Raw genomic sequence first — 12,818 nt, 5'->3', positions numbered from 1 at the left:
GAATGAGTGCTTGGGTCAAAATTATTATTGGTTGCCTTAAACTTTCTTCATTGTTCAGCTTTTATGTAACTTTAAGAGAACATTGAAATCATAGAATTGCAATAATCATGGAGGAAGCCCTCGAGGTGACCATCTAGACTAGTCTGTGAGACTGAGTAAAGTCTTGGTCATAGGGTCAGAGGGCCTGGATTCTCATCCTCATGTGTCAAGTCTGAGTTGCAAGTGCTTGGACAAATACATCCTCTGAAGCATGCTTGCTCACCTATAAACAGGGAATAACAGGATCTGCTCGCAGGGCAGATATGAGGGTAAATGTGACAGTGGACAGCAAAGCCCTCAGCAGTGACAGAGGCTGACCAAACTGACGTGAGTCATGGAGCTGCTGTCCATGGCCATATAGCCACTAAGTAGCAGAAGGGAGCTCAAACTTAAGTCTCAACTCTTCATTCTGTGTCATTTCCATAAATGCAGTGCCTATTAAGGGTTCAAACTGCTTTTAAATAACTTTTGAGAAGACTCTCCAACTTTTTTGGTGAGATTTCCCTCAGTATTATAGACTTGTTTGGAGATCTCCTTTGAAGGAGGTAGGGAACGTATAATGGTAGTATCAACTAAGTGTGCCTTCATTTTAACACTTCAGAGTTGCTAAGACATTAGACCCTAACTGTTCTCACCACAAAATGAGGTGATAATTATGTGACATGATGGAGGTGGTAGCTAATACTCTGGTGGTAACCTTAATCACCATATATAAATGTATCAAATCAATATGTCATCCACCTTATTAACCAATGTTGTATGTCAACTACGACCACATTAAAAAAATAATTTAGTGGGGAATGAAGAAGTTTGGCAAAGTGAAGGAGGGTGAGAGTGGCAGTCCTAACCAATGCATCACAATCTTGCAAGGTGGTATTATGAAAAGATAAATAAAATGTTACACTAGAATTGCACATTTGGAAAACAAAAAAATACCCATTTAAAATAACTTGTACATGGAAGAGTTCATAAGATTTTAGGATTTTTCAAAAGCAGACTTACGTATAACAAATCTGAAAACTCTCTCAGAGGGAGCATGAGTAATCGTTAAAACTTCCTAGGTAGAGGGACGTTTTCTGTGATTTCTCATTTCTGGCATGCCTGGCAGACCCCACAGAATGGCACTAAGGCATTTAAGCCTGGGACCCTGAGAGTGTGGAATTGCCTCTTTCAGCAAACTGGCCATTGATACCTGTGCAGGCAATTAAGGTCATATCCAAGAGAATAGTTATTTTTCTTCCTTCCCCGGTCACGGCTCTCAGCAAAGTGAGTTTCCTCCTGGGCCAAGCTTAATAAAGAGTTAGAGGATAGGAGGGCTCTAGTCCCTGTGTCTCAGAAGAAGACTTGTCAGCATTTTCTGGGTTTGAAGAAGGAAAAGAAGAAAAATAAATAGTTCGTCTTATTATTGCTACTTCCAACTTCATATCCTTAGGAATTTCTAAGTCTCACTAAAGAAACTCTCTGCTAAAATAGGAAATCCTTAAGTCTTCAGTAAAAATCTCAAAAAATGGCCTTTTGTTTAGGCCAATAGTAAATATGGGGACCATCTACTACATAAACAATTAGATAATTAAAATAAATGTAACAATTCTGAATATGCAACAAAAACAGGATGCCACCTGCAGCCTTACTGTTCAAAATGTTTCCTTAAGGTGGGTAATGTTGGTAATAGCACATAGCTTGGCTCAGGGAACAAGGCTTCCCTTCACTTTTGAAGAGAAAACATATTTGAAATGAAAAAAAAAAAATGAAATGTGTATATACAGACAGCTAGAAAAGATTTTAAAAATTGAAAACATTATATTTTGATGCAAGCCCTTTCCTCTGGAAACATCTCAGGTAATATCTAGCAGGGGAGAAGAGGGTCACGGATGGATGGTTCTGACCTTTGAATGGCCAATGACCTTGTGATTGATCGACTGGATGAAGACTCTAGCATTTCTACATTATCTTATTTTCCCTTTAGTCCACTGTTATTTATGGTTTGATAGACTAATGGGGCATTTTCTTTTCTCCCTTCTTCTGGCTGCCTGCTAGGTTATGGATAGGGAAAGAGAAAGAAACCAATATTTGGATTAGCCCAATTTCTTTTTTTTTCTTTTCTTGAGAGAGAGCAAAGAGGGGGAGGGGCAGAGGGAGAGAGAGAGAGAGAGAGAGAGAGAGAGAGAGAGAGAGAGAGAATCCGAAGCAGGCTCCACATACAGCCTGACACAGGGCTTCATCCCATCACCGTGGGATCATGACCTGAGACGAAATCAAGAGTCGGGGGCTCTCAACCAACTGGCCCACCTAGGTGTCCAAGGATTAGCCCAATTTATAACACAAGGAGAGAGGCCATGTCAGGCCTGCATTTTAAAGCACACTTTCCCATCCCTCGCACTATATTAAATGCCAGCAACCAATCCAAGTCAGATAAATTTTAATTCCAAAGAAGTTTTGAAGCAGCAAAATATATTTGAAACTACATGGGGATATGGAATAATATACTGCACGCACTACCTTGAGCAGGTTAATTTCACAAGGACTTGGACACTGTGAAATAGGGTTACCTGCATTTAACTCATTAAATTGTTGAGAATTTCAGTTAAAAAAAATAAATAGAAAAAAGACTAGTAGGTGCTTATATAGCAATAAATGAGGAAAGTCATTAAAAATGTGCTATAAATGGTCCTCCAGCACTATCTTCTCAATTTATTCAGTAGGGGGTCAGTTTTCCCTCGTGGGAACATGCATTTGATTTTAGAGTGAGTATTGATTGGAAAGAGAATTCAGTTAAAATCAAGTTTCTTACAAGATCTTGTTCTACATATCAAGAGATACTAATGAGAAACATTTTAGAAAGGCTTAATAGCATGGTTAAGAAACAAATAACATTGTTTCTTAAAATTTCAGGGTTTTAGGCAAGTCTTCTTTAGTCTTTTTGCCAATTTAAGACTGTCTGTTTTTTTTTTCTGAGGCAGTAGTGGAATAATATAGCATTACACAAGGCAGAACTGACAAGATATTTGTGATTTTTAGGCTTACAGCTTGTCTACAGATTACAGAAAAACTTCATGAAAATAGTCATGAGTTCCACAGTTCCAAAAGATAAATCGCTTGGTAAGTTTCCAAGATTCACACAATGTGTATTTTGAGATTACAAATGTCTGGTTAATGCTTACTCGCAGTTTAGTGATAAGAAGTATGGTGGTCAGGGGTCTCTTAAATGCAACCAACCTGGAAATTATGGTTTTAATAAATGCCTGAATAAGTTAGTGGTTACATTATGCTGCCTTTCTATTTTTCCTTTATCTTTGGCTCTTAATTTTTCATTAGCTATTGTACTCCAAGATATGCAAGAAAGGATTTGGAACTCAAAGAGTAACATTTAACTTTGAGGAGCTAAAAACAATGTTCAGAGGACAGAATTAAGAGAAATGGAGAAAATAATAAAATATAATAATTTGTTAATGTTTATTTATTATTTTTGAGAGAATGCAAGTGGAGGAGAGGCAGTGAGAGAGGGGAAGAGAGGATCCAAAGTGGGCTCCATGCTGACAGCAGCCAGCCCAGTGTGGGTTTGAACTCATGAACTGTGAGATCATGACTGAGCCGAAATCATATGTTCAACCGAGCCACCCAGGCACCCCAATAAAAAATAATAATTGAATAGCCTCTATTTCTTTAATATTCTCCTATCTGTTAGACAGCTAGAAATGAAGTGAAGTTAGTCAATTAATGCTTTTTGCATAGTACTATGAATTAATTCTCTATATACATGGGAAATGATCAGTCATCCATTTTCATTATTAAAAAACATCCAACTTAAGGAAAATAACTTGTAATGAGAAATCATATGATTTAAAGCAGCAGAGGAATCACCGTGAGTCCTTACTCTACAATGAATATACCAGATCACAATGCCAAGCACGACTGCTAAGCATTTCTTGCTGCAATTCTTCATATTTGAAATAGATACGAAAATACGCAGCTCATACTAATGGAATGGGGAATGCATGTTAGCTAAGTGGCCACTAGGCATGTTAACAAATGTACTCTTAAGTTCTATTTGGGCATGAAAGATTGCTTCTCTCCTCTCTCTCCACTGACTTTTAAAATTGCCAATGCAAAGAACTTCTAAATGCCGCTTAAACCTTCCTGCTCTGGGAACTGTATAACTGAGACTTTTAAATAAGATGTTTAACTTGTAATCTTTGTTCAAAGTGTTTGCCATAATGGTGACTCACAACATTATTGATGGTATTATTTTTCAAAATGGTAAACATAGGGTTATATATCTGGGGAAAACCTCTGGACTATATGTTTATTAGAAATCTCTCAGACCCATGTAAAATGGTGATGAATTAGCTGATGACAGCAATGAAACCCTTGTAGTGATTTGTAAAGTCGAAATTATTATATAGAAAAGAAGAAAGAAAGAGAGTATAGTACAGCCCAAAATGATGTAGCAATTCTTAACTTGAAAGCTCTTATTATGAATGTGCAACTTAACTCTGGACACAAGGATTAACAATGACTCATGTTGCAAAAATGCTGGCTTATCTCAGAGGGCACTAGCAAGGAATAAGTAATCAGGAATGCAAAATACTTAGCAAATCTGAAGAGTTCCACAATTCTTCATAAAAATGCTCTGATGCTTGGGATGAGAATTGCAATTTATTACTTTGATTACCAATAATATTAACTCTGGCAAAGTCGATGCACTTTTCAATTAAATAACAGTTATTTAGACAAATGTTCAAGTCAGATGGTAAAATCTGCTCTTAATTTAATGAGGCACTTTAAAGGAAATTCATGAAGTCTTAACCCTTAACCTAAAGACACTATGAGGCCGAGTGTCCAGAATTTATTTATCCATGATTTTAATTTTCGGTCACCATGATAATAGCCAATGAAGTAACAATAAAAAAAAATCCTACACACATAATTTTTTTATTCATGGAAAAAAAATGGGGTCTAATGAGATCCTGGCGATTAGAATAGGATGATTAAAAACATTGGGGGAGCTCCAAAAATTCAGCATTTATTTTGTCATAATGTAGAGAACTGCCGTTTATTTTTCAGCTCAGTTCCAGGATACAGAGAAATTTCATTTTTATTCTTTTAAGAAATAAAATTACATTGGAATGCATCAGAAATCTGAAGTAAATAAAAGGGAAATACTCCAGAGTTCAAGCTGTTAGGTTTGTGAATACTTTATAGGGGATTATAAAGGGAGAATAGGATTTTGACCATCAAGAAACCTCTACAGATAGAAGAATTTTTTATTAGATATTGTCTCTGAGCAACAGTTTGCGTTTCCTTTCATGCACAGGGAACAGGCGATCTTCTAAATTTTCCATAGAAACCACAGGCACAAACCCACATAAAGTGTTGGCAGGTAAAATGTACACTGACAAAAAGAATACATTTGTTACCAAGTGATAGTGGGACTACTCAAGATTGAGGAGTGAGGTGCCAAGATCTAAAGGGACTGTGCCCCTACGTGAGAGTGAACAAGTACAACTATAATACATACCAGGAACATACATGATGAAAACAAACCAAAAAACCAAAACCAAACCAAACAAAAACAAAAACAAAAACAAAAACAAAATCCCAAACCATGGAAAAAGTAAGGCATGGTGATAGACAATAAGACCTAGTAATTAAGCACAAAGATGCTAAAACAGCTCTGTCTTAAACCAAATACAATTCCAGCCCTTACAAACTGTAACCTTAAGCAAGTAATTTAAAACTATTCTCTGCCTTAATTCTTTCAAATGTGAAATGCGAATAATAATAGTATTTGCTTCAGAGATGAGCTGCAGGATCAAAACAGAACTAAATACAGGCTTACATTATGTGACTTTAAAGATTTCTAAGCTATTGCCTCTCTTTGATGGCAGCTCCGTTTGAATATTGCTTCACCAAAATTGCTTTCTTTACAAGGTAACATCATGGGTCTTAGTTAAGTCTGCTTTTTCTTTTCATTTTCTTTTAAGTTAACTTACCTGAGTTGTTGAAAGGGGTTATATAAGACATCAAGAAAATATAAAACTAAGTCCGAAGTGGCCACTAGCTATACACACCCCCCTTGCAAAAATCAATTTCCTCATGTATGAAACCAATGGTATGCGACAGAATCACTAATGAAACTAAAAACGCAAAACTCTAGAACTCCATCTCTGCCCTTCCACATCTGAATCTGGGGCCAAGGCTGGGGTGATGAGGAGTATTAGGCATGTGTTTATGTGAAGAATCTTCATTGGTTAATCGGATTTTCATTATAAACCACTATTAGATCATTTGTAAAGTTGGTTCTAACTGGATTATTTTATGAGTAATAATTTTTAACTTAAATAATTTTTTAAAGTAGTCTTGGTACTTTGTCTAATTTTCTTTTTAAATTACAGACAAAAAAAATGATGATTTTTTTTTTTTCCTGAGTTAGATCCTTTTATGGACCTAAGTGACTTAACTAGAATAGGGGAGAAGTGACAAGATAATACTATCTCACCAGCAGTTTCACTGCTGGCCAGAACTGCTACTGCAGACACCTGGCCATTCCCAAAGGATGTCCTAACCATTTTTTAAAATGTTCATTTATTTATTTTTGGGAGAAAGGGAGGGAGGGAGAACAAGCAGGAGACGGCCAGAGAGAGAGAGGGAGACACAGAATCTGAAGCAGGCTCCAGGCTCTGAGCTGTCAGTGCAGAGCCCAACAAGGGGCTTGAACCCATGAACCATGAGATCATGACCTGAGCCAAAGTTGGATGCTTAATCGACTAAGACACCCAGTACCGCTGTACTAACCATTTTTAATTCCTCTCTACCAACCTCAGCCAAATGGCTTAGAATGGCCGACTTTTTTGGCAGCATATGCTTTGTAATACCCGCCGCCCCTGCCCCCCACACACACCAGCACTGAATTTAGACGATTGACTGAGAAAAATAAGGGGACACCTGTGAAATCACACCCCAAGCGAACTCTCCGATGCTGACAAAGCAGTCACTGTGAGCTGAAAGCAAAACACCATCAGCCTGATTTGGGGTACATGCCTTTCCTGTTACAGAAATTGTACACCCAGCTGACGTTAGCATCATTGACACACTGCATTTTCTCCCCAGGGACGTTAGTTTTTCCATAACTTACTTTGATTTCTTCATATACAGCCAGTAGACAACGCCAGCAACCAGGGCAGCGAGGAGGAGACCAACTACGATTCCCACAATTAGTTTTGCCTGGTCATTCACCTTTTCTCTGTTTTCATCTACAACAGAGAAGAAAAGTCCATGCAATTACAGACACCGCCAAGGATTTCTGAAAAGAAGTCAATCTGGCTATTATTTCTTATTAAGAATAATTAAGGCTTACTACTACTATGAGTAACATGCAAACTTGTGCTTTTAAAAGATAAAAGTTTTAGCATTCTTGCTATCTGGTCTCATTTGCTATTTTAATTCAAGTCAAAATTGTGGCAGCTAAGAAATTACTTATACAATGACACTTCATAAATCTTGAGCTGATAGTCAAGGAAGAAGAGTCGGCAGCATAGTACCTACCACTTATCTCGTCTGCCTCATCGTGCTCTGGAATACTTACTGAAATGAAAAATGTTAATATGAAATTAAAAACAAAATTTGTTGATATATGAAAGTCACCTTTACCATTATAGTATGATGTAATAATACTCAAAGATAAAATATCTATTCTACAGCTAAGGGTAGAAAAAAATTTACATTTAATAGAGCGTGAACTTCCCTACAAAGAAATTAATCTTGTTTTAAGGAGAGTCGTTAAAACTGCGAAGGTATTAATCTACCATAGAAAATTTCACAACTGACAAGCTTTAGTGTTAATCTGAAATCCGTATTAATTTCTCCACTATTTACCACCTTTTAATAGGGCTTTTTTTCCTTAAGAGAAACAAGTTGCCATATATCACAATGCAGTGTTTCTCAACTTTTCCTGCCTCGGTGGAGAATTCATTTTTATCCTCTAGTGTCAGGGACTTGTCATTAGCGATGTTCTCACAGTGGTGGGGGCAGAGGTTAAAACTAGGGATGTTTCAGAGACAAAGAGGTATCCCATGTGATGTTTGCAGAAGCCCTCCAAATGACTCTGATAGCACCATGCTCCTGGCCCATTTTAAGAATTGCTGATGTGCTGGATTATCATCTAATATTAAACTACTTAAATATTCTTCTATGTGCATGGGCCTGCATCAGAACCTCCAGTGACATTTGTTAAAATGCAGATTCCCAGACCATCCTCATATATACTATATTGGAATTTTAGGAGGTGCTCAGTGAAATTGAAAACAACTGTATTAAATGTTCATCAAGCCACTGCAAGGTCTAGAAACTGCTATTCAATGGGTTGGAATAAAAGAGAAACTTGTGTTCAGGAAGAAAGGATAAGTTCTTTTTGTAGGTTGGACAAATCAATACTTGCTAAATTGAATTTTGAGAAGTCAATGCACCTATTTTAGAGTTAAATTTGTTTGGTTCTTTTGTCCTGTCAATCCATCAGGCTGTTTTATATTTCAGTCATATTCTGTTAAGGACCATTATCTCTACACAATTATTTTTTCCTAGCTCCAGCTAATTCCTAGTCAGTATATCCCTATCCTGCTCATGTCACATACAGGATTCCAACTGACTGAAAAATAAATGTCTGGAAGGTCAGTTAGCATCCTGTCCAGAACCAAGTCTCATTCCAGGCTGGTCCTGACTTAATGTTGACCAGTGATAGAAACAATGACAAAATTGAAGATGATAGATAATTTCAAATTAAGTGAAAATTGTTTTCAGAAGAAGTTGCTCAACATGTCAGATTTTTTCACTTTTCTAAGATAATTGCATTGATCTAATTTGTAGTCATGACTCAAATATCCTCTTCAAAAGCATCAACTTTGGAAGCTGGATTTCATAAATTCGAGTATCGGTTTTCTATCAGTTTGCTAAATGACTAAGCATGTGGCATTCCTATTCAAAATAAAGGTGGGATAAATACCTCATATAATTGGAATGCAAAGTAATAGATTAAAGGGAATTAAAATTTTACCAAAATTAAAACTGTTAAAAGGTGTTTTCAGATAATCTTTGAATTATCTCTATTCGGAACACAAAACACGGATTGAAAAAGAACAACTCAGTTCTTATCCTCTGTTGCTCTTGGGAAGTATACCTGGACAAGATAAGGTCTCTGGACTGATAAAACATGAAATGGTTTAACTGTCAAGACAAGGATAGTACAAGGATGGACACCGGGAAAAGAAAAAAGAAAAGAGCCTGTGATGATGACACCAAATGCAAAATAAATAAATAAAACTTACCATAATGCAGTACAGGAAGATGGAATTGAAGATTTTAAACTAATGAAGAATAACTTCAAATTTTCTTACTTTTTTAATGCCAGAAATGAAATACTCACTAGCAGAGACATTCAAGGAGTTTACTGTTCTCTCCAGCTGGTTTTCTGCTGTGCAAGTTAATGTAACATTCTCTTCGGGGGAAATGATAATTTTACTATAATACCTGCCATTTATATAAGGAGATTCCTCTGTCTGGAAAAGAAGAAGGAAGATGAACTTAGAAGTATAAATGGATTAAACACACGGAAAAGAGTAATACTGAGTGAGCCAGGAGAGGTGCTTTGTAGTGCTATCTGGTGTTCAAGGATATATATAAGGTCAAGGATAAAAGGCCAATTCAGGTTTATATCTGCAGCAGGGAAGGAAAGATTAGTGGATCCAAAATCAAATTTCTGTTTATTCTTCTATTCTGTTTATTCTTTTATTGTAATTATTAAATTAATTAAACTCTTTCTGTTTTTTCGAGATTCTCAGGCTAGTTAGTACTTTGGCGTGATAGTACTTGTCTCAAAATGATTAATCAGCAATGATCTAATCACTGGTTTTCTCTTAATAAATTTAAGAATTTAATTTTTATTTGTAAATTATGTCATTGTTTTTAACTTCAGGGGTTAATTCCTTTATCTTCAACATTATATCTAAGTACTTACATATGTATGATTTGCTCATGGGAAAATCAAACTATTTTTTCTTGTTTCCTGAGTTAAATACAGAATGGGTTCTTTTTCAGTGACTGGTAAGTTCATTTGTTTTTTGTGAGGTGTTAATGAGGACAATCATTGCAATTCAATTCCTCCAAAAATAAGAGATAATTCACTTTATTTGTATTTTTTATTTTTTTAAGCAATCTCTACACCCAGCATGGGGCTTGAATTTACAAACCTGAGATCAAAAGTCGTGTGCACCACTGACTGAGCCACCCAGTTGCTCCGGGACAATTCACTTTAATCTCTTTCCCAGGACTTGACTCCAAGGGCCAACTGGATTAAAGCAAATATGTACTTGGACTCTTTTCTGAGTTGTGTTATGCACACCATGTCCTACATTGTTCTTTGCTTCCTCCAACTATACTGTAAGAGCCTTGAGGTCATAGGATAGTCTCTTGCTTAGGGAGATTATCTAGTCCCTGGGACAGGAGTGGTTAGAGGCATCAGTAGTTATAAAATAATAGATTCACCATGTGACTGAGCAGGGAACAAATAAAAGATTATGGATGGATCAGCACAAATCTAGAACAAGAAAAATAACATATCACCTAGTGGGCCAGAATCAATCCTTCTCCTTGACAATGAAGAATGGCATTGTTATTTTTATCCTCATAGTAAGTTCACATGCTACTTTTCCACTTCCCACTAGTATTTCTCACATGACTTTCTCACTGAGTCTTTGCTTTTGTTTTATCTCTGTAAAATGTATTTATTCATTTCAAGGGTGGCCTTTTAAATCTTTCTATCTGTTCATCAAATATCTGTTGTGTGCTTATTTTTCTATTTTCCAGTATATAAAGGTGGTTTTTTTTTTGCTATAATTATCACTGAATTGAACTAGAAACAAAAATAATAGAACAGAAAACAGTCATTTTTGATGCTAAAAAAAACATAGATCTGTACACTGTCAGCAATTCTGGTGTTTCTTGTTTTTTTTTCTGAAATAAGAAAACTGAATTTCCTTAGATTCAAAGTGTCGAGACATTTTGCCTTCCTCACGTATGCTGCCTTGTGTGTCCCCATCACACCCAATCAAATCAGGAGTCATTTGCTTCATGTCCACTCCTTTGGGGACCTTCCATACTTGGAGTTATGCAAATACATATGCATCACTCACAGGTAAAAGAGCCAAAATTCACCTTGCTCTGCAAAATTATGTTGTATAAGCTGGACCAGCAGCCCAACTTCCATGGCAGAGAAAGAGTGGACATTTTAACTTAAAACTAAATGCAACTCTGCTTTATGAATGCCTTCTCGGATTTCAATTGTGTCCAAAGCTGGGAAGAAGGCAGCACAGAAGATTCAGATAATCAAATGGCACTGCTGGGTGTTCCTAAAGAGTCTTTAACTGGCTCCACTAAGAACAGGGCCACGAAAACTACCATAGAGAAAATGGAATGAACAAGTATGTCAGTAACCCAAGCAGACTAGCAATTTAATGGGATGACAGTACTGAACCCCTAGTGACAGGTCAGATTCTATTATTATTATTATTTCTGTCAAACAGAAAATTATTGGTAGTGTCCATAAGTTATTAGCCCTTTACTATTATTAAAATGTCCTGACAAAGGTACAAACATTAAAGTTTGCTTTATGTCTACTTTTGTTCAGAAGGAAACATCCTAGAGAGACACTATCTATTTAGCCAGCCCTATTCTGGCCCTAGCCTTGGCATACACAAATTAGACCATATGTTTACAAATGGTGACTGTGTTCTTCACCACCCCCCAGGGCCCAGTTTTAAGAAGAAATATCCCTTAACGTGCATAAGTAAGCAAAGTAATGGAGGCCACTTATACTCAGATGTGTAAGTTTATGATGCAGAAAAGTGTATACCTTAATGTTTTAATCACCCAAGTTTCAGAAATTAATGACCATGGAACAGCACTCAATTTACATTCTTTTAAAAACAGATACTGACCACAACATAATGATTCTTCCCTTCTCCATGGCCCTGGGATTTAAAATTTCTCTTTGAGCCATGTTCTTTCCTTCGGAAAAATTAGGAAGTTAGCAAAAGCTTCCTCTGAGAATATACTGCAAATTTCATGCTGCTAACAAGCTAGCCTACAGTTTAGGTACTTCAGTAAAACCCCACATCATACCAAGTACAGCACATAACAAGAAGACAAATACTTGCTTGGTTTATGACGCTTCCACTGCCAGTAATTGTCCACTGTATAGCTGGCTTCGGAAAACCTTCCACATGGCAGATTATTGTTTTAGACAGTCCACTGGGATCAGTTTTCTTTGTCATTTTGATTTGAGGTTTTCCTGCAATATCATTACAATTAAAGTAAGATGTTGAACAGAGCTCTTAAGAGAAACTAGATACCAAATTCTCAAAGAAAATTTTGAACTGGTGTGCCAGTATTTATTACCTTCTACGATCAGTGTCAACGACTCTCTTTTCTTTAGGCCTTCCACCTCCTGCAGAGCAGTTTCACAGACATAGTTTCCAGCGTCCTGATAATGGAGACTAGAAAATGATGGGCTAGATCGAAGCCTGATGTTATCCTGATTAAATAAGAAGGTAATTACTTCATATGGTCCATATGTATTTATTAGATAATCATGGAGCCTAAAATTATTCTTCTGGGTCTAAAGAAAAGGCAAGTTCCTTTTTCTTAACTTCAGATGCTTTCAAAAATAGATTTCCCTTTTCCTTTGTAGTTTTACAGATTCAGCTTTATTTCACTGTCTTATTTACTGA

General features: G+C 36.5%; 1 protein-coding gene across 2 annotated transcripts in view; it reads right to left on the bottom strand.

The window, feature by feature from the left end:
• Positions 1-12,818, bottom strand: part of ALCAM (activated leukocyte cell adhesion molecule) — a 220,938-nt gene that overhangs the window by 14,792 nt on the left and 193,328 nt on the right. Inside the window, exons 10-14 of one of the 2 annotated variants that reach the window (XM_043594049.1) lie at positions 12,487-12,622; positions 12,246-12,379; positions 9,458-9,590; positions 7,585-7,623; positions 7,175-7,292 (exon numbers count right to left, since the gene is read on the bottom strand). In XM_043594049.1, the coding sequence (XP_043449984.1) occupies positions 7,175-7,292; positions 7,585-7,623; positions 9,458-9,590; positions 12,246-12,379; positions 12,487-12,622 (560 nt within the window). The remainder of the gene's footprint in view (positions 1-7,174; positions 7,293-7,584; positions 7,624-9,457; positions 9,591-12,245; positions 12,380-12,486; positions 12,623-12,818) is intronic. The other variant, XM_043594050.1, reaches the window with a different exon arrangement.

The sequence above is a fragment of the Prionailurus bengalensis genome, chromosome C2, assembly GCF_016509475.1.
Source record: "Prionailurus bengalensis isolate Pbe53 chromosome C2, Fcat_Pben_1.1_paternal_pri, whole genome shotgun sequence".
NCBI lineage: Eukaryota > Metazoa > Chordata > Mammalia > Carnivora > Felidae > Prionailurus > Prionailurus bengalensis.
This window is presented reverse-complemented; position numbering and strand designations above follow the sequence as displayed.